This window comes from Theobroma umbraticum, unplaced genomic scaffold, assembly GCF_002168275.2.
Source record: "Theobroma umbraticum cultivar Fairchild unplaced genomic scaffold, ASM216827v3 scaffold_30.0, whole genome shotgun sequence".
Lineage (NCBI taxonomy): Eukaryota > Viridiplantae > Streptophyta > Magnoliopsida > Malvales > Malvaceae > Theobroma > Theobroma umbraticum.
The window spans coordinates 3,304,028-3,330,764 of record NW_018397254.1 but is presented as its reverse complement, the minus strand read 5'-3'; the positions used below and the strand labels follow the sequence as shown (position 1 = coordinate 3,330,764).

Sequence of the window (26,737 nt, the reverse complement as noted above, 5' to 3'; positions counted from 1 at the left end):
TGCATTTATTAATACATATATCTTATCTTCTAATATTCTAGTCATTGTCCCACCAATTGTTTTCAATTTATTTAGGCTCCATTTGGTTGATATTTTTTCTTTTTACTATTTGTTTTTGGTTTTCTATTCATTTTTCATTTTTTGAAAAAAAGGTAGAAGGCAAAAGCATCAACCAGACAGATCCTTTAGTTTAAGGTTTCATTAGTAGCACATGGTAGGGAATGAATACTTAATTATTCCTTGATTTTGAACAGGACATGGAATCCATTGTGGAGACTATGATGCAACAACTTTTGTCTAAGGAGATTCTTTATGAACCCATGAAGGAAATTGGAGAAAGATACCCACAGTGGTTAGAAGAGCATAAAGCCAGTTTGAGCAAAGAAGAATATGAACGTTACTCTCACCAACATGAACTGATAAAGGAGCTTAATGGAGTCTATGAAAATGAGCCTAATAACTTCACAAGGATTGTTGACCTCATGCAAAAAATGCAAGAATGTGGTCAGCCACCAAATGATATTGTGCAAGAGCTTGCTCCTGAATTTGATTTTTCTAATCTTGGCCAGCTGTAAGTGCTCTTTCTTTTGAAGCAATCTTAATCAATTATTCATTTGTAATATAAGTTTTTGTCCAAGCTACTAGCCTGCATGTCCTTATCTATTAAAATTACCGTCTCCTCCTACTAGTGTTAATTTTTGGTGAGAGGTCGTTTGGCAGGATAAAATGTACTGGGAAAGTGGTTTCTGAAGGATCACCATAAAGTAATTCAAATCATGAACCAATTGTTTGGATCAATAGTTGTTGGAAATCGTTGTTTACGATCTGCTGAATATGGGATGAGGGTGGTGGCCCTATGGGCCTCAGGTCATATATTACTGGGCTGGATGGCCTGCTATAGGTTTTAGGTTGAGTGTCCTAGCCCAAAGGCTGTCAGTCCTTGATTTTGCTGCCCAAACTACGGCAGATACTTGATGATTTTCACTGCTCCAAAGATATAACTCATCATGTGCTTATGAAGAGATTGTAGTTACCATTTCACACTTTGGATGAAATTTTTTTACTGTTGTTTTGACATAAGAGGCATTTTCCTTTAATTATTAGCTAACAAGCACTTCTACTCTTGCAGATCCCCAGAGATGCAAGAGTCACCGCAAAACTGTTGTATAATGTGAGGCAATATCCTGTTGCAGACTTGGTTTCCTTCTATTCAATAGATATTCTTTTAATACATTGCTGGAAAATAAAGTAGCTTCCTTGAACTTTTAAGTCATTTGATCCTTCAAGAAATTACGTGCTCAATGTTTTGAGCGTAGTTTTCATATTAAGCTTGTTTATGATTATGGGGAAAGGGTTTATGAGTTATGACCAAGGTTTGGTGTGCGACTTGCTGGGTGATTCTTTGCAAAATATTGGTTTACATTCAAAGGGTTACCTCAAAAGCACCGCATATATAAATACAATCATCCTTTGAGTAATGTTCTGTTCCTCGTCCCCTTTCTTTTTCTCTTACTTTATACCTAACAGCTCATAAAACCATCACCGCTGCTTTTGTTGAATGACAGAAACCCATATTCTCTCCTTTACATAATGAAAACTATAAATTTTAAAAGGAACCAAATGCCCGGAATCAAATGAATTTTCTCAGTATTATTTTTGGGATAATTAAGAACTGCTCAGAATGAATGTATCAAAGCTTAAAGAATCAATTGAATGAAAGAACATTGTGGCATTACCGTGTGCAAGTTGATGCTTATTAAAAATTTAACATTGAATTGAATGAAAGAATTTTGCAAAAGAAAAGCAATAGAGGAATGTTGTCTCGGGCTCTCCGGCTAAGCCTAAGCGTCCCACGGCGCAATCCAGTGTCTCCCATTGACAAAACTTTTGACCAGAAATGGATGGGCCGCATCGAAATCTAGTTCCCTTGCCCATGATACTCCACGAACGGCTGCAGCTCCTGGACCCCAGCATTGGTAAACCCCAAAGAACACAGTCCTGCGAAGGGAAACAAAAAAAGGGCATTGTTGCCCATTTGACTCAATTAATTAATACCCAAATTCAATCATTTCTCTTTTACGTCTTGGTAGCTTCAATTTCTTCCATCTTTATGTTTTTATTGACTGTTGAATGAAATAAGATCATCCACTCAAGACTATTGACTAATTGAGACTGAGATTCCCGAGCTTGCCTTTGTCATTTGGGTCCTACTAACAGAAAAATGAGAAAAAGAAAGCTATCTTGATTCTGAACATGTTGATCATTGTCATCATCACCTCACCGATTGTCTAACTTTTGACTATGAAAAATGAGTTCCACAAATGATTAAGATCCAAATGGAATCAGACTATTATTTACCTTTAAATATCGATACATCACATGTACGTATAAAGTACATGAATAATTGAGATCGAATATATGATTGGAGCAACTATTCATATTTGACTTCTTAAGATTAACATGTGTAAAAAAAGAAGGGTAAAAAGTAGTTTGAAGTATAAGTAGGCAAGGGGGAGGGAACTTACTTATTTTTGTTGCTGACATGGTCCCAGTCGTCCCAGCCACCGTGAGCGACCAGATCGTCGAGTAAGTGAACGCATAGACAATCCTCGAGTATTGCCCCATGGCTCGACCCACATAAAGAGGGCCAGTACCTGTCACCTTGCATCTCACAAAAGCAAAGCCCGTCTTCTCATCCGGTAAGCTTCTGTCGTGGGCCGCAATGGATCCGAATCTTGTGGCTATTGAGTGCAGTTCACAATCCTGAACCAACCAACCAAACCGTGAGTCAAAATACATACACTGTACCAAAATAACCCAAGTTTTGCTGGCTCTAATTAACGTAGCCGGGGGAATAAAGGTTATATTCTTTCATGATTGTTTTCTTATTTCTCAGCTCTCTTTCGGGAAGTTGGGTTCCACTGCTTTCTGACAGACAAAAATGTCTGTTGATAAGAGAAAGCTCCCTTCCTTTTTTCAACTTTATGGACAAGGGAGTCAGATTTTACTATAGAATAATGCAACGTCCTTTTCCTTTTTCCTTATCTCTGTTGTATATTGTTCATTTCCATTTCAAATTCTATATCCCAAGTCACGGGCAACCCGTCGTATTTGTTTTGTAGAGGATATAGTGGACACTAGACAGGATAATATTTTTAAAAAAAGAAAACCCGTTCTATTTTCAAATAAAAAAAAATTGTTCTTACTTTGTACATGGACCGGCCATTTCCAAAGATGAAGTCAATTGAGCCCTCTATGTAACATTCCTTGAAGTAATGGCGACCAGCATCATCACAAAGAGTGTCTTGTGCACCATAGAATCCACAGCCAGAGAAATAGGCCTTGTCGCCCGATATGCGAAACGCCACAGCTTGCCATCCTTGCATTCCTGGCATGGGTGCCGGTGCTGTATTCTGCGTAATTAATATAATTATTTTCATGATTAAAATGGTTAGTATAAAAGCCATTTTGAACACAAAAATGAATGATGGTTGGCACCCAAAACCAAAAATCAATAAATACAACTATATATATTACCGCCAAAAAAAAGTCACATGCAGCATTAATTCAAGAGAAATATTACATGCAGCATTTAATGTTTTTAGACCACTCGTCGATCAGTTCTCTGCAACTAGCACTTTGTCCTTTCAGTCTCAATGTGCTGGGAAATTTGCAAGAAAATTTGTTTGAAAACCTTCTAGCTCTAAGGGTTCTTATATTTACCTTGAAGCTGATATTTCTAGCAGAGAAATAATTAGCATATACAGTGACAGAAGCAGTTTGATAAGTACGCAACTGTTGGCCGTTTGCCCCACGATCACACGCTCGATCATGCCACTCGATGAAGGTCACGTCTCTCCCTGCGCCCTGAAACGTGATGTATGGCTTTGTCGCCGGCACCACCACCTTCTCTCTGCACCGCCACCACACCATATCAATGTCTCATTCAGAACATATACACAAGAAGATAAATTTATGCCTAGACAGCATCTCCAAAGTGAAGACATTGTTTAGCACTTTTTAAGAATGTTTTTCCTTCGTGTTTGAACATATATTGATGCTTTTTTCTTAATTAAGAAGGCTCAAGAAACTCAGAGAAATAAGTATTACATGTAATATCCAGGGCTGATTTGAATTAGAACATTCTTTCTATTATTCTCTGAGACTGCATCCACGGCATCTTGGACTGACCGGAAATGACCTGAACCGTTAACGTCGACCGTAATCAGCCGGTGACCGATGGGTCCAATCCACTTATGGTGGTGCCTCGTTGAGTTAGTCGTAGAAACAGTTGCATGACGACTGAGATTGTTGCTAGTGACAATGGCGGCGCAGGACAGAAGAAAGAAGCAGAAACGAAGAAAAAACAGAAGTAGAAGAATAAGAATGAACTGAAAGACTCCATTAAAATAGCATTAAGCGGTCAGAAGAATAGAAATGATAAGAGAGAGATAAAGAAATGCAAAGAATGTTTCAATGCGGGATTATACTTTCTGGGGTTGATAATTTGCTCCCAGGATCTTATATATATAATGCAAGAAAGAGAAAGAGAGACATATAATTAACCATCTGAATTAATTTAGTTGAAGAATCTCTCCTTTTATTTAATTATTTATAATTTTCTGTTTAGGGAATAAAATTTTGGGTGTTTGCAACGGTCATTTTTTGTTCCCTCGCAAGGAGGGTGATTGCATTTGTAGCTAGCTTTGGTTACTGTTGTAGGCTTTTATGGTAGCCCTTGGCTGCATTATACGCAAGTCTCAATGTGGGGGCGGTATTTCGTTGGCTTTGCTTTCTATCCGGTTGGATACGTACCAACGAATATAAATCTTAGTATATGTTTCTGTTTTTAATTTTGTCATGTTCGACTTGGATTCTTACCATAGATTTGGTGTTTTCGGCTGTTCATTGATTCGTCCGAAATTTTGAATCTGCAGCTTTTACTGTTTTTTAGTTGCGTTCTTTGTAAGGATCAGCAATATGTGCTAATAGGAAAGTCCCTTTGCAGCTAAGATTGTTAAGTATTATAATTCTTAAGAATATTGAATCATCGATTTGATTCTGACAATGGAAATGCAATGGTATGGTACTTAAAATTTATTAGTAGAAATGTCCATGAAGATAAATATACTACCATATATGGAACAATGCTAGCTAGAGACAATAAAAACGATCAACTCCTCCATGAACAAATGGAAACGGAAAAGAAGAACAAGAAGCCAATACATTGCAAGTTCTTGGGGTGGCAAGCAAAGCAACATTTCCATGAATATAAATTCACCTCTTCCAATCAATCACAACTGATTAAATTAAACAGGTGAAATAGGAAAGAGAAAGGGTAAAATAAGATCATGCACGAGCAGTTAAGAAAAATCATTTTCCTTCCTTCCTTTTCTTTTACACGTTTTGAGTACAACCATAACTAAATAACCTAAACCAACACATGGAGGAAAAATGAAAGCACCCCGCAAAGCATAATTTTGTCCAATCTTAATCCAACCATAATGAAGCATTACGCTTAATCTACAAACTAATTAACAGGAAACGGTCACCTTTTGTCCATCCTCCGGTGGTGTTGGCGTGCATGAGGAATGATGGTCCAGGCATGGCTCAATGGTTATTTATCTTTTCTAGTTTACTATTTTTAGCTTAAAAAAAAACCATTTTCTTTTTAACTGGTCCCTTATGTGGCCCACTTGTTTTTTTGAACGTTGGGACTACAAACTCTTTTACTGATATTAGGACTAGAGACAAATATGCCCAAGCCCTCGTACATAGGGATTTTTTTTGCCCTTCAATTTTTGTGACGGAATTACCACTAAAAAATTGCAACACCAAAAGTCATTGATTATGATGGTGATGATTGGCTTGATTATAGCTTCGGGACCCACTCAAAAGATACTACAACCTTTTTAACGTTCTGATCACGATTTGTGAGGTTACATTGCCAGGTCCCGACAGGGTTTCCCTCAAATCATGGCCATGCCAATTGGCTTTGTGGATAACGTGGGATAATCCAGTGTTTTTGCACGCTACTTGAATTTTTGGTCTCGCATTGATCATGCTCGTCCAGCTAACAATTACTTTATGATGATGAACCGTTAATATTTTTAACTCAAAAATTATGTTTATCAAGCGGAGGGAAGTCTTATTTATAAACTCAAAGTCTTATTTTTTTTTGACTGATATCGTTATATTGACTTTTTTTATTTGTAAAGAAGAAAAACTCATTTTAAAGAGTTAGATAAATTTTTAACATCACTAATCACGAACTCATATTTTAAATTTAAAAATTATATTTATTAAATAAATAAAATTTTTTATTTATAAATTTTATACACGTCTTATCTCATTAATTTAATTTAAAATCCGTGACACACAATGCGGGAATGTGTATGTGCCCAGCTACATCAATTAGAGTTTTTATGGATAAAGTGGGCTTTTGTGGGTCAAACCAGTGAAAAGAACAGGTCCAGTAACCGGCAGATTTACTTTTTGGACAAAGTTGGACAAACCCAGTTGGAAAAAAGAAAAGATGTTAAGTAATGCTGGATCCAAAAGGGCTGCTCACGAGCTTGAGTGGTTGCTACCGAGTCTCGAAGCCCTGCCCAATATAAATTCTTAAGTTTGAAAAGTGAAATAGGTATCATTTTGGAGTTAGGCTTGGATTAAAGTGTACAACCTCAAGTCTTAGAATTGTACAGTCACAATTTGGCAAAGAAATGAATTAAACGACGAAATATTGTATTGACAAAAAAAGGAAACAAGAATCAAGCTTTTCCTATAATAACCCTTTCAAGGGGATAATATCCCGGGAAATAAATATTGAAAAGCCTATAATCACAAATATGTATCATCTGTTTTTTAAATGTACAACGTAGACTGAACCTGCCAATCCCCTCAAAAGTCTTCCAATTCTGTCAAATGCTATTCTTTTTTCAGAAAAAAAGAAATCTGTCGATCGTCCTTGTCTCCTTGCTGTATGCCTTGTGTAAGTCTCAATACAACTTGTTGCAGCCGGAAGGTGGTGAAGATTCACCCAATCTTGGGAAAAACTGTTCTCTTTCTAGTGAGACCTGAAGACGTGACACGACCCTAACCACTGAACCCCAAGCAATGGGAGCATAACAAAATGCATAGCCGAAAACGGCTAAAGCTCTTATAACTCCGTTGGGGTACCAAGGACATGCCATGACCAAAAGAGACCCAAAAATCCCAAGCAAAGGCGCGAAAACCGGGATGACTGGCAGCATGAAAGAATTAATTGCTATCGAGGAAAGCGCAATCGAACCAAGGAAATACAATGTCCAGCCTACTAATGGATGAATCGTACGAGGAATAATGGCGAACGGAACTATATAGGCTGCAAGGATGGACCAGATTGCTATAATCTTTAGGCCAGTTCGGATCAAAGTTGTGCCTTTGTCTGAGGGCCGGTAGCATAGTTTGGAGATGCTGGGGCGTGCTAGACGTGTCATCACGATGATTCCAAGAAAAACAACCGATTGGATTATTATAATGGGCATCTCAGCTGCATACCTGCACAAGAAATCGAAACTCACAGTAATTATTCAAAGTCGCTAGATTTTTGTATCTCTGTCAGTGCTTGTACTTTTTTTATTTTCTTATCTTACCCTAAAGTTTGACGACGATTTTCATGCCATTGAATGCCTAAAGGCAGGACAGGCCAAGACCACCAATACCATGGCTTCAACCATAGTGCACCAGGGAAAGTGATCACACTGTTAGGTCCACATGGTACCCTCCAGCAAAGTCTAAGATCTGGGGACCAGCAGAAAAAATCAAAGGTAATTGAGGTTAGATTTGTGGCTCAAGATCAAAGCATGGAATCATTATAGATTAAGATCATCACTGTTTTACTCACAGTAATAAGAAGCATCCATTTGATAACCCAAAGGAAGTCTGTATTGCCCATCTAGTTTCGTTCCATTTAGGGGTGGATGGAACATTGGCTGGTCGAGCAAGTCCGGGAAGTAGACACCAATAAAACCCTGGTCTGCACCATCAGGGTTTTCTTTACCAGTTTCCAGCTGATGAATCATGTCTTTGAACACCTCTAATGATGGCTGCAGATAAAAAAAAATTTAGGAACCAATTAACCAAGGTTGTATAACTACTATTAAGGCGCTGCTTTATGAATATACTTGAAATGAATCATATCTATAAGAAAATTGTTACCTGCAACACAAAGAGGCCAGTATGAAAGATGCAGGGGTTGATAAAGGCTGCACAAAACTGCCCACACTGGAACAATTCATCAGTTTTCTGGAGGAAGAGATTGTCAGCATCTAGCATGACCACTCTTTCATAATCCACCAGCTTCCAGGCATATAGTTTGTTCAGTGTTAACTTGAATCTCTTGTCAAAATTTTTCTGATTCTTGTAAGGGTTATTAATGTTCTCCACCCTCATCACCTTTGCTCCATCTTCCTGTTCCCTACACCACAAAAACAGAGCCGGTCACTTCTATTTCATCCCTATATCCTTTATTTTGGTTATCAACTAAACTGCGTGAAGGTTTTTTAATGTATAATGTAATTGATAGTTATCACACATATCCACACACACACACAAAATAGTTCCCTAATTAAGTCCAATGTCACCATATCAAACTAGTATAATTTAGAAAACTAACACTTAAAACAACCAATGTTTTACACTTACATTTGCCTGTCAAGTTATAGCATTTAGATGACACAGGAAATGCATTGTTCATTGTATTAAGGAACACTGTTTTTCTTCTTCTTCTTCTTCTTTTTCAATGTAAATACTCTAGAAACAAAACAATGATGAAGTCATGTCAATAAGACAAGCCTCCAATCAGAAAATGAAGGCATATAAGGAATGATTGAGAACTCCCCTGGTTAATTTGGACCATGTGTCACACCCTGGGATTTGACCTTGCAGCTTAGAAACCACACAACTGGGACTATGCAGATATATGCTAAAGCTTCATTAAAGAATTTGATCTATCTATTTGCATCTGGACAGGTACCACATGGAAATAAGCGAAGATCCCATTAAACAATTTATCTAGGTAGTTACATCTGGACGTGTATCATATTTTTTTTATCCCAAAGATAAGTTATAAAATATGTTGCTGGTATCCCCAGATACATGCAAAGCAAACTGATTGACTATGAAAGGGCCAAAAAGAAAGGAATGATGATTCACCAAGAAAGATCAATTGATCACTTGACATATATACACATTAAAATTAAAATATAAAGACACTTGAATTCTTTTGGTTTTTGACTAGCTATTTTTTCAATCATCTAATATTCTAAACAAGGATAATGTATTGCTTTTGCTGACATAAACTAGCGGCTACATTTTCCTTTTAGCAGCAGGCCATTAGGCGGTGCAACATAGTCTTGAAACGTCACTTTTGAAAGGATCAAAGTAAAGGGGAACCCATAATCTAAAAACAATTGCCATTGTCAAAGGGGTTGTGCACCAAACGAGCTGCTCTCACATGCTTTTCCTTGACCAATGCAATATCTAATACCATTTCTTGTGCTTGTTGAAAGTGAGAGTGGGGACATGTGGTGACTAATTACTTGAATTTGGATAACCACATGTACCAGTTGAATCACCCGAAATAAACTTAGGACCAGATGTTCCCGCCCTCTAATTAAATTATAATGGGCGGTGTCTTATCTGGGGAAGCTGAGCTCTGTTCTTATCAGTTCCCTCTCTCTTATGTGAAGTTAAAAACAAACGCACACTGTTCATTTCTTTCTCAATTATCAGAAAGAAAAGCAGGATGGATAACAAACAAATATAAAAAATAAAATAAAAAAATGTCACAATTAAGTTTTGCCCCTACCCCCGAATCCTAATTCTCACTTGTGGCTGACCCTTCGAACCTACCCTGGTTGAGTCACAAGGACGACCTTTACTGTCCAATAGCGTTTCTATCCGAGACTAGACGTCCAGTTGAGCAAGTTACGTCAACTTCATCACAATTTAAGCAGCAAATTAAAAGTTGACTTGACCGGTTGGTGGGAAGAGACCGTGCATGAGGACAACCAACTTTAGATCCACCCGGTTTCCTCAAAGATACCTAAACCCTTCGAAAATTTAGAATAGCAAATCGTACAGCTTGATTGTCCCTTTCCTTTGACCGGGAAACTAAAACGTTATGGCACGATTCTAGCTAATGTGATTGAAAATTTAAAATTCTTAATTTCAAATGTTACTATGCAGGCCAGGCAAACAGAACCATGAAATATGACTCGTGAAGGAGTAAACCATGGGCATTAGGGCGGCCATGCTAGTTGTTAGCAAGAAACATCTTAAATACCCATTGCACCTCTTGAAGCAAAACACCTCCGAATCTGATCAATTTACTTCCTATTCTCCGGACAAATATCTTTCTTTTACGTTTTGGGAAAAGAGGAGAGAAAATATTTGCAAGTATGTTTGAAAAGCGAATAAGGTACAGAAAAGAAATCAGAAATTCATCCCCACTTTCAAAAATTTGGCTTTTTTGAGTTTCGACGTTGCGTGAAAGATAAGTTGAAAAGGCAAGTAAAGACGAGAAAAATTAGATTTTATTTCTTTCCATCATTTGAACTGAACCCACCATTTTCATTTGTTATTTTTCTTTTAATAAGACCAGGGCAAATAATAACAAACTGTCACCATCACTTTTAAGACACTGGTTTTCTGGGTAAAATTCATTACAAAATTTTCTTACCAATAAGCCAAAGACAACCGTTTTTTTTTCTCAGTTGTCTGAATTAATTTTTTTTAATGAACAAATAAATTACCGTTACTACTCACAAGAACAAAGGTTCATCGAAAACAGGGCTCTCTTCGTGACTTCATTTCTCGTGCTTCGCTATCCAATCCCCATTGTCCATCTAACATCTGAACTCACCCGTGTTTAGCTACTATTTAAAAGCTTATACGTATTGTTACTGTTTAAAGCTTGCAACTAGGAATAGTTGGTATACCTTTTTCAAAAAGTGTATTTAATCATTTATAAATATATGAAATAAAAGGAATAATAAAGCTTATTCTCATTCAAATTCTAAGCAATCTCCCAAAGGATAAGGTGAATACCCAGAGTGGTCCGGGCTCCTGAGAGACCCACTATGGCTTCGCTGTTCTCCCCACTAGACTTTTGTATCTCTTTCACTATTTTATTGCAAAATATTGAAATTGCATTTAAAGAGAGAGAAAAAAAAGGGGAAAAATGAAAAAGGAGAAATGAAAAGCGATGTTATTGGAGACTTACAGGGCACGAACCCAACGGAGGGGAACGTCGAGGGAGGCAATGACGACGAGATCAGCGTCCACCTGGAGCTTAACAAGCGATCTGATCAAGACGCGTGTCGCCACGTAGAACTCGTAGTCTCTCGGCGTCCCCATGTACATCATCGTCGCATAAGCGTTCCGGTGCTCCTGCTTCTTCAGCTTTACCCCATGAAACGCCGTCGTTTGCACCACCGCCAGGAGCACTAGCAAAACTCTCAAAAATGTAACAACCACTTTTCGTCTCTCCCCGCTCCAACCCATTCGTTTCTCTTTCTCTTTCTCTTTCTTCTTCTTCTCTGAGTTTACAGTAGCTTAAGAAAAAAAAAAAGGAAACCCCAAGAAGGATAATCAAGAACTGCCTTTAGAAATGGAAAATAATCAGCATTTAATATAAGGAACTTCAGAAAAATTATTTTGTTTGATTTTTTTTTTCCGTTGTATGGCAACTCTTCAAGCTTTGGAAAGCATATATAAAGAGGGTGAATAAAAGCAAGTAGCCAGGAAGCAGAGAGGGAAAGCTCTATAAAGGAATTTTAATGAAGTGCAAGTGGGCATTTTGGAAATTTTCGTTTCCCATCAGGTCCTTTATAGTATAAATATAATATATATAATTTTACGGTGGTACTTAGGAGTAAGTCGTCCTCAACGTTTCAACAGCCACTCGTTGAGAAAGCCATGATTCGTTACACTACGACACGTAGTAATATATCAAACTATTTAAGAATGTAATATTTTTGAGTAATTACAAAGACGAAGCATAATTGAATGGAACAAATCAAAAGATTCTCAGGGAAAAAAAAAATTTCACCTAAGCCTTATAAAAAATGATTAAAATGGCTTTAAAATGTACTGGATTTGTTGACTTTTTGGTCGGTTCAATATTTTAATTTTTAATTTTTAATTTTGTAAATATTTAGCCAGATTGATCGTCGCCACTTTAATGATCGACGGAGAATGGAGATTCGTTTCGGAGGTTTTATTTTATTTAATTTATTTATGTTTCCTTTGTTTGCACAAACGAAAATTAGAAACAAGAATGAAATGCGACACGTGGTGGGATGAGGGATGGCACAACGTGAAAAGTCAAGAGATGGAGACCAGAATTACGCGATTGTCCTGGTCGATGCGGTGCCGAGAAAAAAAAAACAAAACGCAATAAGGTCGCGATAGGCCTTTTTGTTCTTATGTGAGGGGGCCTCCTTCCTTGACTGCGTAAACTTATTTGAATCGTACGAGACGCGTTAAGCAATCTTGTACTCCGACTCACCAGTGACTCGGTCGCAACCATTTCTTTTATCTCATAATAAAGGGCCTACATGGACTCTTCTTTCTGCTTTTGGGACTTTTACTTTTCTTTGCCTTCTTTTCTAACAATAAAGAATTCGATAGCTTCTTGTTTGTGACCAAATTTTTGGTTGATTCCCTTATCCTCTCACACCCCAAGTACTATGGTACACCCAAAAGGTTTTTTATAGTTCCTCTCAAATTGGACCCAATCATACAAGAAGAGAAAAAAAGATACAGTCAAATTTTTTAGATCAAAGCAGTCGTGTGTCCATCTCTACGAGCCGAAGAGCCAGTTCAACTTCAAGCCAATGTCTTTTTCCTTTTATTTACTTTGTCAAGTGATTGGCAAAAAATAACTTATAAGTCAAATGTATCAAATACCAAGTTTATTGAATAACAAATCACTTTGATTATAAAATACCCAAGTTTTCCTTAAAAAATTAATTAAAAGGGAATAAAGATGGCTTTCCTTCTCTGTCTTACTCAAGAAATTGATGAATATCGCATGCTTTCGAGGATTGTCCCATTGGGTTGCTTGTACCATGCAAAATCTGATTGCCTCTTACCTAGCTAGATTAGAATAATATTAAAAACAATCTCTCCCGCATCACTTTTGTTTATTTTTGTAAATTAGTGTATTTTTATAAAATATTACAGTGTTATCTTTTCGAGAGCATTGTCACTACTCCAAGTGGATCAGAAAAAAAACTTAAGATAATTGTCTAGTTGAATATTAATTTAAACTGTTTCCTCAAATAAGAAGGTGCTATGAGACATATTAGCTTGGAATTATATATTCCTCTAAGTGGTCATATCCCCGGCATTTAAATTCGTGAACCAACCAAGCGTATATGACCGTTAGTGGGATTGTATATAGAGGAACAAAGTGTGAAAGTTCTGATCAAACTGATAATGGTTTCTCACCAACCTTTGCCATCAAAGGAAGGAACCCGGTACTTACCGTGTCTTTTCTTTTGCTAATTTGTCCTTCTTAACTCATTTACCGTCAAATATAAATAAAATCATTATTTTATACACAGCTCCATTTAGGCAGGTGGCCCGAGCTTATTGCAGTTGGGTTAAAAATGCTTAGAGCCTAATGCGGATGAAACAGGTCCAACTAATAAGGCCTGTTTGCTTGTGGTTTGCGCTATATGCATCTTTAAGTAGGCCCAAGGGCAAAATACGAATGCCGTCCTTTTCGTTTCTGTTGGGCTAGAATTGTATGCTCCTTTTTTTTCTGGGCTGAAATAATGTGAACCCCCTCTCCTCTTATGGGCTGAGATTCATGGATCAGCCCACCTCTTTTTGTAGTGAGTGTGCCTTCTGTTCTGTGTGCGTTTGTGTTTTTGGGCTTCTATAATCCTCTTCATTTTTAGTTTACCGCTCTCTTGGAGCTTGACACGGAGAGGGGGGAGAAAGTGAGATGGGCACATGCGGGGCATCCTTTTTATTTATTTATTTTTTTGTTAGCTTGGCACCACAAGAGAAAAGAGACGTCATCTTGATATTTTGCTACTTGTAAAGTTCCTCGATGTTCTGACCACAGAATTTAATTTATTGCTTTTGCTTTTATCTTGGTATTATCTCATGCACGAGTTTTTGTTTCCCGGAATGATGACTCAAGAAAAACCTCTTGTTAGAAATAATAAACGAATAATGAAACCGCACTCAAATTGTCTTTTAGCTCTTTGCCACTTTTACTGTTTGTGGATTCCAAACGTGTTTCCTGTAAAACTTTGTGAAGAATGACAATAATTATTATCCAATTACAAGATGTTACATGTCCAAAATTAATAAATTAGAAAAAAAGTTTAAAGATAAATCATGAGTCATCATATAAATTTAAAGAAAAGTCTCCAAATGACGTCAAAACCTTTAAAGTGAAGTCTCCAAATCGTTTATTTAAGATTAAGTCAGTATCTTTAAAAAATTTTGAGACGAAATCTCTAAATCATTTGTTCAATATCAAGTTTATTCGTTAAAAATCAAGTCAAGACAAGTTTTCAAATTGTTGTTTGTTTTAAATCAAGTTATAAGACCCTTCAAGTGAACTTGAATCAAAGACTCTCAATCATTTGTTTAAAATCAAGTCAAGACTCTCGAAGCAAACTTGAAGCGAAGTATTCAAATCGTTCATTCAAGATCAAGTAAAAACTCTTAAAATGAAATTTTCAAATTGTTCATTCATTCAAGATCAAGTCAAGACCCTTGAAGCGAAGTCTCTAAATCATTCATTCAAAATTAAGTCAATACTCTTAAAGGGAAGTTTCCAAATCATTCATTCATTCAAGATCAAGTTATAAAATCTGTATAGCGAAGTCTGTAAATTATTTGTTCATTTAATATCAAGTCAAGACTCTTGAAGTGAAGTCTCTAAATTGTTTGTTCATTCAAGATCAAGTTAAGACTCTTGAAGCAAAGTCTCTAAATCGTTCATTCAATATCAAATCAAGACCCTTGAAGCAATTTTTCAAATCTTTTGTTCATTTAATATCAAGTCATGAGACCCTTGAAGCGAATTCTCTAAATCATTTATTTGAGATCAAGTTAAGACTCAAAGTTCCTTGAAGCGAAATATCTAAATCGTTTGTTCAAAATCAAATCAAATGTTTCCAAATCGTTGTTTGTTAAAGATCAAGTTATAACACCTTTGAAGCGAATTTGAAATAAAATTTTTAATTGTTCATTCAAGTTCAAGTTAAGACCTTTGAAGAAGAGTTTTCAAATTGTTTGTTCGCTAGTTCAATATTAAGTCATAAGACCCTTGAAGCAAAGATTGAAGAAATTAATTAAAGGATATTCTTTATTGTAAAAAAATCCCAAAAATTATAAATTCATGTCTAATAAAAAAATAAATAAAATTTATATTTATATTCAAAATTTTTCAAGTTAAAATATTCAACAAACAATATGTTTGTACACTTTGTTGCAAAAAGATATGAGTAATTACATAGTAACACTTTTTTTTTTAACAATAGATAGTAACACTTAACCTCCAAGGAACAGATTATGGAAATGATGCTAGCCTGTAAAGCAACAGGTCAGATTGAAAAAGAAGAAGACAGAATCTTAATTTTATTCCTTTTCTTTACAAAAGTATTGAACGAGGAATCTCATCTAACAAATTCCTTTTTACAACATGTTATCCATCTACAAGCACAAATTCCGAAGAAATAAAAAAACTATAGAACCTAAACAAATGTAGTGGCCACGTTACATGAAAGACTGAATTTAACGATCTACTATTATTAACTGGTCAAAGTGAAAGCGTAGTGAAGGCGTGGAAGCTAGTCTCAACAGATGCCGGTGACCTCACATTGATTACTCTCTCGTAGATTATCTGCAGAGCTTGCTGCCATCTGCGGTTGCTGCTGCCGCCGCCAAGAGCTGGTTCAATGCCAAAGGCTATTTGACCCATGCGATACGTTAAAATCCTAATGCCGTGACAGGTATCAATACAACCTTGACGAAGAAGGCTGAAATTGAAGGAGAGTTTAAATAGAAAGGAGCACGCCAAACCAACTAGAATGGGACTTACACCATGAGAGGGGGATAGAAGGGTAGCCAGAACCACCATTTGCAAAGCCATAGTACAGCTTATAACTATGAGAAAACTTTGCAAAGGTTTTGGGTTTTGGCTTTGATTACTTTCTTTTTTCTCTCTCGAAGCAAAGGATGCTGAATTTGATACCAGATCAGTCAAGTTTGAATATAAAAATTGAATGAAAAAGTGTTAAAGAAGCTTTATATTTTCTTTGTAAAGAAGGCATATATGCAGGCAAAGCAAATCATATGCAAAGTGGGAACACTTGGAAAAGCCAACCAGAAATTAATTAAGGCAACGCAAACTTTAGTTCACATCGTGTTCTCCTACGTGCATTCTTTAAACAAAAGTCATTAATGTGTTCCACACATTAATCCTGACACAGTCAAATAAAAACTGAAAGACACTCTGTTATCGCGCGGCTAAAATTGTTTGCTTGTTATTTTCAGCAGTCCACAGCTTTGTTAACAAATTGTTTCGCTTATCACAGTGAAATTAGAGCGTGTAACCAGTCAAATAAATTGTTTTGTTTTGATATATACTTAATATCGAATTTGTATGGGATAATTAAAATTAAGTAATCCAATTTTAAAAAAAAAACCCACCAAAAATACAAAAATCCAGGGCACTGCAGGACTGCTATTTACTGGTTTTTTATCCAATTTTTTTGAAGAGAGCCAATGGAGTGGACTGTTGTTCATTGAGTAGGATGATCATGAGTCTAACTGAAATCAACATTTCTGACATATTCTCTGGCGAGCCATAAAAGTGTAAGAAACAAAAATTCATAGCCTTGACATCACATCTCACGTTTCTTGATGACTCGAAACCACAGAAAATCCATGAACATCCAACACCTCTCCATTCTTCAAGGAGATGAAAAAAATTAAAGAGAAGAAGAGAAAACTCCAGATATACATATCTATATATACATATATTTATACTCATGAAAGTTAGATTTCAACTTTTGATCATAAAATTCTCATTTCTCACCCGAAATGACCATCTCCCTAAAGTGAAAGCATGGTCAGAGTGTGGAAGCTATCCTCGTCAGATTGTCCCGTCGGAGACCTTCTCACATGGGTTATCCTCTGGCAAACTAACCGAAGAGCTCGCTGCCATCTGTCCCCATTTCCCGGAGATGGCTGATCAGCATTGAAAGCTATCTGACCCAACTGGAAAAAGAAGAGCCTGGATGCATCAATGACATCGATGTAAACCCGACGAACAATCCTCAAACTGCAGGAAAGTTTGAGCACAAAAGGGCAAATGAAGCCTGAAAGTAAAGGAGTGAAACTATGGGAGGGAGATAAGAGGCGGAGTTTGGCAAGGGCCAATAGGTGCAGCCCCATGGGAGCTTATGAATTGCAACGAAACAAAAATCTAGGGGAAGAGAAGTTGGAATTTTGTTGTTTGGGTTTGGTTCTTTAGGGAATGAAATGGACAACCTATACGACGGAGCCAATGTAAGGCAAGAGAATTTGAGTATTTGGGAGAGCTTCAAAGTTATTGACTACTCTTTTTGCAAATGTGGTAAACAGTGAGGAATAACTGTGGTTGAACTTTTTCGCTTTTGTAATGGTGAAGGGTTTTGTTGCTTACATAATTCGTCATAGAAAGATCAACGTATAACCATTTCTTGACTTAATTACACTGGCTGGACAAATTTAATTTGCCACAGGGCAAGGAAATGATGGGAAAAGCCAATTCGTCCATATATATATATATATATATATATATGAACCATGGAAAACTGGTGTGTTGATCAAGGACAAAAGCATTTCCTATCTTGTCGATAAAGCACAGATGCTTCAATAGTATTTATCTACATATTTCTTAAACAAAAAATGTTTTTGGAGATTGTTAACTGAATACATATATATATACACGTTCCATGCTAATATTAATTTAAATATGTAAACATACCCAATTCGATTCTTTTGAAGAAATTTGTTTAGCATTCATTTTCTCTCTTTCGTGGTTTTCCATTGTTAACTGTTTAAATACTACTGCAATAAAATCCGGTAATACGGATGATTAGCGATGTAGCAACTGAGGAGGTAGCCAGTAGCTAGTAGCTGGTGTATACATCATCTCCTTTACTTCTTCTGATCACACATATCTATACGTGTTCAGGTTTGAATAAAACGTGGGGCCTTAGGAAATTTCCTTGAAGCTTCCAACTGTCTCATCAAGAGAATGATGTTTCAAGTTTTTTGTATTAATAGGCAGACGACGCATATTTATACAAGAGGAGGCACAGCAGTCATATATATATATATTCGTACCAACCTGCCTCTTTGCATCATGATCCCATTGCTCAATTAGTTTCTTCATTCGGATTAAATGATCATGTCAAGCAGTAGTTTTAACTTGAAACATGAGGTAAGTTTGACCAAATGACTCTGGTAATTTCTTTGAAAAATAGGAAGGAACTAGTTTTATTCTTTCAAGTTCTAGGGTTTATCCTAAAATGGGTTTATGATTTAGGTTACTAAAAACCCAAATTGTAGCCCTAGAAAGAAGAGAAAAAAAAATCAATAAATCCGATGCCCCATGACCCCTACTATCATTCACCATGTATTGCCATGCCTGCCATAAGCCATGAGATGGTCAGGAAGAATAATTGCAGTAGGTGTCCCTTTGTGGTGTTTAGAATACTTTGGAATGAGGTTTGTGACCTATTTTGGTCCATAATTCAAGTTGATGAATTCCAAAAAAAGTGTCACCAATAGCAATTTTTTCCTTGTGGACAGAAAAATAAAAAATTTATCTTCTTTTGCATTAATATAAATAATCCAAATGGCTTTGTTCCGGAGTGCAATTAGTTGCTTGTATAAGTCTATATTTATTATGCACTTGGGCAAAGTACAAACCATATGAATTTATGATTGTGATGCCGCGTTCGATACACTATTTATGATAGTTAGGATGTAAATGTATTTTTAAAATATTATATAAAGAAAGCTTAAATTAATTTGACATTTTTTAATTGGATAAACATTGTGATTACCCTTTTAATCTGAATTATTAATATTAATTACAATCACTCTCAAATCTCTTTAGGACGACTAAGATTGAATTATGCATCTTTAACTTATTGTTTTATTCATTATTTTGGTCAATCTATTCGTTGATCGCAATCCACTGCAGGGGCATGTGGCCGCGACAAGCTTGGTCAGAATCACCATGATTTCCCATCCGAAGGCAATTCTTTTGGAAAGGAGGCCATGATTTTATCATGAAGACAAATCTTGCAATAATATTTAACTGTTGCATGTTATGAATTATTTTGTCCTGTCAGAGATTAGTTTTGGGCTTGGATTTGTGTGGCTATTTCTCTTCTATCTTTAGAGGCCTGATCCAATGGCTCTGGTATTCGTCTTCTTCTTCTTCTTCTTTTGGGTTCATTCCTTTGGCATTGTTGAGTAGTCTAGAGAAGTATATAAAGAGTTATATTTCTAAGAATTCCATGACCAAATTATATTTGAATCTTTTTTATACATTATACAAAATTATAATACTTCGTTCCTAGTATAAACGAAATTCTGTTTTGGTATGTTCTGTTCATGCAATCAAATATGGACTTAAAAGATGAGTTGTTTGGGGTTTTGGAGAAATATATGAACCCAAACAACATATGGGATATGGGCCTTTGGCTGTTTATAATAATTCACTACTTAGATGGATCAAGTTTAAAACAATTAGATGATTGGATCCATTATATTTAAAGATAAAATGTATAAAATATTTTTAAAAAATAAATAAATATGAAAAAATCAAACCAATCAAATATTGAATTAATTCAGTTAATTCGATTTTGGATACAAATTTATTTATTTTATAAATTATAATATTAAATTTTATAAAATTTATTCATAATTATAAAATATACAATAAAAATTAGTAATAAAAATATATTTTATATAAAGTTTAAAATAATATAATATAATGTATATTATTATATGTAAAATATTAATATGATCTTTTGAAAAATTTTAAAATTAAGAATTCATTAAATAAACTAATTGAATCAAACTTTTAGATCAATAGACCCACTAAACCACTCAAACTGGTTTTTTTTTTTTAATTGTATTTGATTTGATTGGGTTATTGGACCTAGCTGCCATATTCTCAATATAAGCATAATTCTATAAAAGAATTTGCATTGGGGAACAAAAGAAAAGAGAAAATAGAGTAACCAATCTCTTGTGATCCAGAATTCTAAACCTGCTGAGATGTAATTGAACCCTTTCCCCCATGAAAGTGCATTGACCCAACAAACGCTTGTCCTCTAACCAACTCTGAAGTTCCAAACCAAAAGCTAGACAAAATTAATTGGGTGAATTGCAACATAGAGTAATGAACCCAAATCGCTGAGAATGTTGCAACCATGGTGAAGAATAATAATTAGTCAAATGAACTTGTAAAAATTGTTTTACAAAGTCAATGTAATTACAGCCGTACATCTTATTTAAAAAGAGATCCTTCCCTGCCCTCTATAAATGATGAGTGATCGAGTGCTGTCGTACGCTTGGACGTTTCCAAAGCGGACACCGAGCCGTGCGCAAATTTTAACCCCCACGCTTGACAAGGAATAAACCCCTAAAACCCCCAAAGCACCCAGAAAAACGAAAACATATTAAAGGGCGCTCCCTTTCTCTCTGAACATAACTGGACTCGACTCAAATCCCCCGGCTTTCTTCGTCCGATTTCACAATTGAAGAGAAGAAAAGATGAAGGAGGACGATGCCAGCGGACCTCCAAACAAAGAACTGTACGCACTGTTGCACCTATCACCGGACGCCTCCGATGAAGAAATCCGCAGAGCTTATCGGCAATGGGCTCAAGTTTATCACCCTGACAAATACCAAGCTCCTCATGTAAGTGTTATTCTCATTCCACCAATCTTTTTTGACTTTTCAATTCGAAAGATTAACTTTAGAGTTAGTAATTTTCTTTTCTTTTCTGTTTTCAGATGAAGGAAATTGCTACGGAGAATTTCCAAAGGATTTGTGAAGCATATGAAATATTAACTGATGAAAGCAAAAGGCAAATATACGACATTTATGGTATGGAAGGTTTGAGTTCTGGATTAGAGCTTGGCCCGAAGTTGAATAAAGTGGAAGAAATAAAAGAGCAACTCGAAAAATTAAAACGGAGAAAGGAACAAGAAAAGATGTCGACGCATTTTCGACCTTCTGGTACAATACTGGCTAATTTGTCATTGCCACAGTTTCTAGATGGTGATGGCATTATAGGAGGGTATAACCCTTTCCTTTTTTGTTCCTTAATTTGACATTTCTTCACAATTGCATTGCTTTAATATATTTTTGGTGTTGGTTTCGAGTCTTGATGTGTTTCTTGAAGTATGCGCCGGATTGAAATATGCTGTTCCTTATTATCTATTTTTCTCTTATTTTCTTATTTGCTTAATTTTTCAGAATGGCTATGGCTAGTGAAGTTCAGTCTCAATTATCGAAACGTAATGCTCTTGGAATTGGTGGAAATTTGGAAGTCAAACAAAATTCTGGTGGTGGGGTTGCCTCGGCTGTGTTTAGGCATCAGATTTCCTCAGTTTCTTCCATTGAGTTTATAGGATCAGCTGGTTTACGTAGTCTGATAGGCGTACAGATGACACGGTAGGGCATCCCAAGTTTTAACTCTGTCTATTCAGTAGTTTTATTCCATATCTTAATTCTTTGATCTTTTTTCCTCCAGTCACACATCCTTACACTCAACTGCCACAATTTCCATTACAAAGTCTCTGCAAGATGGTTCAATCAATCTTTTAAATTCCTGGACTCGCCAACTCTCTGACACAGCAAGTGGAAATGTATGCTACTTTTCTTTTTAATTTTGGTTGGTTTATCATTCTGGCCTGTAGAAGTGTGAAATGATAATTCTTAGTTTTAGCTGATTTGTTTGTGGCTTCTAATTTTGGTTTTTGGTCTTCACCTCTTTTTCAGATAGAACTTTTGCTTGGTCCAGAGTCATCTATTGGGGTTGGATGGGTAAAGAAAGACCAAAATATGTCTGCTTCTGGAGAAGTGAAGGTAAGTCTATGTTCACTATCTAGATTGTATAATTAAAGGCAGAATAACTAACAGATAGAAAAATCCCAATGGAGCTTCCTTCCATAAAATATCAAATTCCTTATAAAAAGTGTGGAAGCCACCTTCGATGCCCAAAAGACCTTATTTGCAGTTACCCTCAAAGCTACAATACTTTCTTGCACTCTTAGCTTAAGATGATCAATTGTTTATCGGACTTAAGTATCCCATAATTTCAAGCAACATAGTGTTTCCTCACTCAGATTATGGAACTAGAGCTTGATGTTGCCTATGTCAACTTTGAGTGGAGATCAACTATGAAGTTTTGCTCAACAGCTATCCTATGTTGAACTTATAAATCTGTTGCCATTTTGTCTCTGATGAATGCTAAATTGGGCTTGTTTTTATTTTCCCTTTAGAAGTTTGGAGCTATAATAGTATTCACATTGATTCAGCTATTATGATTTGTCAATATTGCCGTTTCAACCTCTTATGAGGTTAAGGACAAATGAATGATCATGTGCATACTCTAATGATACCATATCTAGTAGATGACATGTAAAATAGTATTTTTGCCTTTCTTCTCCCTTCCTTTTCATGTTTTATTTTCAAAACCTCTTGTTTCTGTTTATTTATTTCTTCCAGCACGATTCCGGTTGTATTTCTTTTTAATGTTTTTCATTCATGTTCAAGCACTGCAGTTTGGCACAAATTCTTTTGGGGCATCAGCTCATTATACTCGCCGTTTTTCCTCAAAATCTCATGGTCGTATTGCAGGCAGAATTGGAAGGTAAGTTTGCATATTGATATTGATGATTAATAAGTGAGGCAAGTTAATATTTATTCTTCTTCTATGCTGTTTATGCTGATAAATGAGCTTCTATTGCAATGTATAGTGTGACATGTTTCTTGCATTCTGTTTATGAGGTTTACATGTATTGTATTATCTGGAGTGTAGAGTTATGCATAAATGGTATCAAAACATTGTAAATAAAGATGATACTCTACAAAAGAAAATAAAATCTTTTGTAAAAGTGTCATTTTGTTGTAGAATATTGTTCAAGAAGCTGAGAGAAACAGTTCCTCGTGTCATCTAACTGCAACTTCCTCTAAGACTTCTTGATAAGTGGTTTCAAAGAGGGTGCATCTCACTATGGGAAGGGGAAGTATCATGGAAAATGTTTGATAAAGAACTGGGTTAAAATAATTGAAACACATACTCACAAGCGTATATACAGTTGTTCAAATTTTCATAATTTGTTTGAAAACTCAGAACTGTTGTTGAGACATAAAAAAACTCAAATTCTAATCCAAATGATCAGTTTAATGATCAGTATATGTTAAGAAAACTTCAATGCAGTAGGCAATAAGTATGCTGTCAAAGATGTGTTTATTCCAAATAGTTTATTGGAAATACTTAAGAGTGATAAAAGTTTATTAAAGCAAACATTCCTTTAATTGACCAAGACTTGAGGTGGTTTAATGCTGTCATTTAGCTGCAGCACTTTGGCAGTCAAATTTACATCTTTCAATGAGTAACTATTTCTGTTAAGTAGTTAGTTAGAACATTTGGCTGCTAAGTTTAAGGTTCTGCAGCGAGTTCTGACTCTTTCTTTTTTCCAGCACTGCTCTTGAGGTTGAAGTTGGTGGTGGGAGAAAAGTATCTGATTTTAGTACTGTCCGCATGTTGTATACAATTGGAATTCGGGTAATCACTTATATCTTAGCCAAAAGGGATTTCACATTATGATGCCATATTATGGTGAAAAATCCTACCTATTCATGAATATAGCTATGAAGAAATCATGTGTTCCTGCAGCCAAGGGTTATCATTTTGTTCACACTCACTTGTTTAGTTAATCCATACTTTTTTTATATATGTGATGTTATTGTCACATAGGGTTAAAAACCAAAAAGGTATTTGAATATTTCCTTTTTTTGACAGGGTGTCTTTTGGAAATTTGAGTTGCATTGAATCTGTCCTTTTGTTGACAGGGTATCTTTTGGAAATTTGAGTTGCACCGTGGAGGGCAAAAGTTAATTATTCCTGTAAGGGTATTCATGTCCTCTGATTTGTTTCAATGATCATTTATATTTGAGGCATGCCATTGCTTGTATGATTTTCATGTGCAGTACTTCTTTCCTTTAGTGCTGGGATCAGCTGGGATGGGATCCAGTAATAGAATTCCTGCTTGTATAGACTGGGATGGGATCATATCATAGGATAATATATTTTATCCTTACATGATTTTGAGTTCTCAGAATGAAATGCTTTATAATTGCACCCAGAACCTATGTTATAAAATTTAGAAATTTATCGTGTAGAAAACTTTGTCTAATTGGCAACGTTTTAGTAGGAATTAAAAGATACTATTGTAAGTGTACATGACTTGAACTTTCTACATTGTGAACTACACTTGGACAATATATCATTGGGAAAGTAGATCTAAGTTGAGATGGTATGCTATGGCTTAGATGCAAAGGTGCAAATGCATGCTTACCTATGAACTTTTGATCCATGTATTGATGTGTGATAATAATTATTTGTATGACGTTGTATGTAAACAAGTTTAAGAAAAAGAAATTGCACACTAAATGCAAGGAAGAAATCGAAATTTAGTTTGCCATGCTAGGATTTTTGTAATAGAGATTGATCTCTTGCATTGATTACAATTCTTCCGTATAAATCTGTTGCTTATGTTTGTTATATGCAGATATTGCTTTCCAGGCATTTGAATCCTGTGTTCGCTACTGGCGCATTTGTAGTTCCAACATCAATTTACTTTATACTTAAGGTAATCACTTACATTTGTCCTTAAAGTTTTGACCAATTGGTTTTACAGTTTGAATATGTTATTTGCAATATACTTTTGTAAATAACTATCCTTGTATGTACAATTGCAGAAATTTGTTTTCAAACCATATTGCCTTAAGAGGGAAAAACAGAAGGCTTTAGAAAATATGGAAAAGACTGCCACCCAGGTATGATTACTCAAATGCATTAGGTATTCTTAATTTTTATATGCCTTTTTGGCCTTTTTATTAATTTTATGAAGATGCTAGAATTCTTCTGCTGTTGTATATTTATGATGTAACTTCTTTCTATTTAAATGTCTATATTAGTTGGTTACAGTGTTTCTCACATGAATGAAAGCCAAGATGCAGTCGGTGTAGTCTTTTACCGTACATTTGTAAATCCATGCTTTGATGAATGATTTTCATGATATTTCAGCTGGGGATGTGGTGCATATAACTTTTAATAATTATGATTAAAATATTTTGGGCTTGCTTACTATTTTTATTGGCAGCTGATTCTTGTTTAAAAAATTTTAATAATGTATTGTACCTGATGTGTATAAAGGTTCAAGAGGCGAGGGAAGCAGCTGCGAAAGCTCAGCAATTGTTAGAAAATGTGGCCAGAAGGAAAAGAAATAAGCAACAGGAAACAGATGGACTGGTTATTACTAAGGCGGTTTATGGAAACCGTAAAGCGTTAAAGAAAGGAGATGAACTGAGAGAAACAAATGATGAATTAGCCTCACAAGTGTTGGATGTAACATTACCTCTTAATTTCCTTGTTACCGATCCAGGGCAACTTAAGGTTTGTTTGTTCTAAATCCTGTTTGTTGACTGTATGATTATATATATGTCATCTATTTGCTGTGATAACTGCCTTCATTAACTAGTCAATAACTCAAAAGAGATTGTAGGATGAAATTCCCACTGGTAACCTTTAGGGCATGAGGTAACTGTATGGAAGCTTTTGCACCAGAAACCATCCAAAAGATGTTAGGGAAACCTAGAAGGAGTTTGCATTTCTTTTGACTTTAAGACTCTTGAGAAGTTCATTTAGTAAATACAACAGAGATTTGGATAATTTGACTTTATTGTGGTACATGCTTGTTTGTTCCCATTAGCATAAGATTGGTTGATTTTCTCTTGATGCAGCTTCATGATGGTGTAAAGAAGTCAGGCATCATGGGCTTCTGTGATCCTTGCCCTGGAGAACCTAAGCAATTGCATGTGGAGTACACTTACCGTGGTGAGAGATATGAGGTACTACTATCACAGATCACTCTTTCTTATTGTTTTAACCCAAAATCATCTTGATAAATGGTAATGAGGGCATTGACCAAGTCGAAATTTCTGAATCAGGTGGTTGTGGATGATTATGAAGAGTTGCAAATACCCCAGGTGGCACACAGAATCTGAAATCACAATTTTTAACTTGATTTCCTGGTTACCTCTGGCAATTTTGCATGCTCGACATGCCTTGGAGGAACCTCAATTAGATCACCAAAATTTTCAGTTATATGCATTTATTTACTTGTATCTGTGGAATGACCAACCTACCCAGCGCATGGAAGAAATTAATTTAGTTTATTTGGTTTCATTTTCTGATTGTAGAATAAATGTCATATTTTTGTAATTTTCCGGCTGTAGAATAAATTCCATAGTTTAATTTTCCCTTGGATTCAAACACCTCAGTCTTTTGAAGATCAAAATTGTTACCTATATAAGCCTTTGATTGAGCTATGATCTATTTTCATTCATGGGCTTGGAA

General features: G+C 35.7%; 4 protein-coding genes across 5 annotated transcripts; 2 read left to right on the top strand and 2 right to left on the bottom strand.

The window, feature by feature from the left end:
* Positions 1–222: 222 nt before the first annotated feature.
* On the top strand, positions 223–1,478 carry LOC110413222 (peroxisome biogenesis protein 19-2-like). Its single transcript, XM_021423986.1, has 2 exons — positions 223–571; positions 1,130–1,478. The coding sequence occupies exons 1-2, from the start codon at positions 258–260 to the stop codon at positions 1,173–1,175; spliced, it is 360 nt and encodes a 119-aa protein (XP_021279661.1). The 5' UTR covers positions 223–257; the 3' UTR covers positions 1,176–1,478.
* Positions 1,479–1,753: 275 nt separating this feature from the next.
* PME5 (Pectin lyase-like superfamily protein) lies at positions 1,754–4,521 on the bottom strand. The gene is given in 7 exon segments (XM_021423974.2): positions 1,754–1,998; positions 2,526–2,586; positions 2,589–2,763; positions 3,207–3,413; positions 3,724–3,913; positions 4,111–4,297; positions 4,300–4,521. Coding segments are annotated over 7 exon segments (1,083 nt in total). The 5' UTR covers positions 4,406–4,521; the 3' UTR covers positions 1,754–1,841.
* A 2,241-nt stretch (positions 4,522–6,762) lies between these two features.
* Positions 6,763–16,254, bottom strand: LOC110427317 (putative glucuronosyltransferase PGSIP8). 2 transcript variants are annotated; one of them, XM_089785216.1, is made up of 6 exons: positions 15,893–16,254; positions 11,267–11,580; positions 8,200–8,458; positions 7,886–8,087; positions 7,635–7,782; positions 6,763–7,539 (listed from the first exon to the last, which is right to left on the bottom strand). In XM_089785216.1, the coding sequence occupies exons 1-6, from the start codon at positions 16,163–16,165 to the stop codon at positions 6,999–7,001; spliced, it is 1,737 nt and encodes a 578-aa protein (XP_089641342.1). In that variant the 5' UTR covers positions 16,166–16,254; the 3' UTR covers positions 6,763–6,998. The 2 variants fall into 2 exon arrangements, with proteins under 2 accessions (XP_089641342.1, XP_021298486.1); XM_021442811.1 differs by lacking the exon at positions 15,893–16,254 and having other exon boundaries at positions 11,267–11,794.
* A 4,400-nt stretch (positions 16,255–20,654) lies between these two features.
* OWL1 (DNAJ heat shock N-terminal domain-containing protein) lies at positions 20,655–26,698 on the top strand. The gene is made up of 13 exons (XM_021427139.2): positions 20,655–21,003; positions 21,099–21,385; positions 21,565–21,762; positions 21,842–21,956; positions 22,090–22,176; positions 22,875–22,963; positions 23,797–23,881; positions 24,169–24,222; positions 24,888–24,968; positions 25,078–25,155; positions 25,535–25,774; positions 26,122–26,229; positions 26,329–26,698. The coding sequence occupies exons 1-13, from the start codon at positions 20,857–20,859 to the stop codon at positions 26,383–26,385; spliced, it is 1,626 nt and encodes a 541-aa protein (XP_021282814.1). The 5' UTR covers positions 20,655–20,856; the 3' UTR covers positions 26,386–26,698.
* The last annotated feature ends 39 nt before the right edge of the window (positions 26,699–26,737 follow it).

Excerpts from the sequence above, each read along its gene's own strand:
- OWL1 (XM_021427139.2), top strand. The coding sequence starts at position 20,857 with ATGAAGGAGGACGATGCCAGCGGACCTCCAAACAAAGAACTGTACGCA. Across the intron at positions 21,004-21,098 it reads ACAAATACCAAGCTCCTCAT|ATGAAGGAAATTGCTACGGA; the intron begins GTAAGTGTTATT and ends TTCTGTTTTCAG. Across the intron at positions 21,386-21,564 it reads GGTGATGGCATTATAGGAGG|AATGGCTATGGCTAGTGAAG; the intron begins GTATAACCCTTT and ends TTAATTTTTCAG.
- LOC110427317 (XM_089785216.1), bottom strand. The coding sequence starts at position 16,165 with ATGGCTTTGCAAATGGTGGTTCTGGCTACCCTTCTATCCCCCTCTCAT. Across the intron at positions 8,088-8,199 it reads CTGGCCTCTTTGTGTTGCAG|CCATCATTAGAGGTGTTCAA; the intron begins GTAACAATTTTC and ends TTTTATCTGCAG. Across the intron at positions 7,783-7,885 it reads AATGGATGCTTCTTATTACT|ATCTTAGACTTTGCTGGAGG; the intron begins GTGAGTAAAACA and ends GCTGGTCCCCAG.
- LOC110413222 (XM_021423986.1), top strand. The coding sequence starts at position 258 with ATGGAATCCATTGTGGAGACTATGATGCAACAACTTTTGTCTAAGGAG. Across the intron at positions 572-1,129 it reads TTTTCTAATCTTGGCCAGCT|ATCCCCAGAGATGCAAGAGT; the intron begins GTAAGTGCTCTT and ends CTACTCTTGCAG.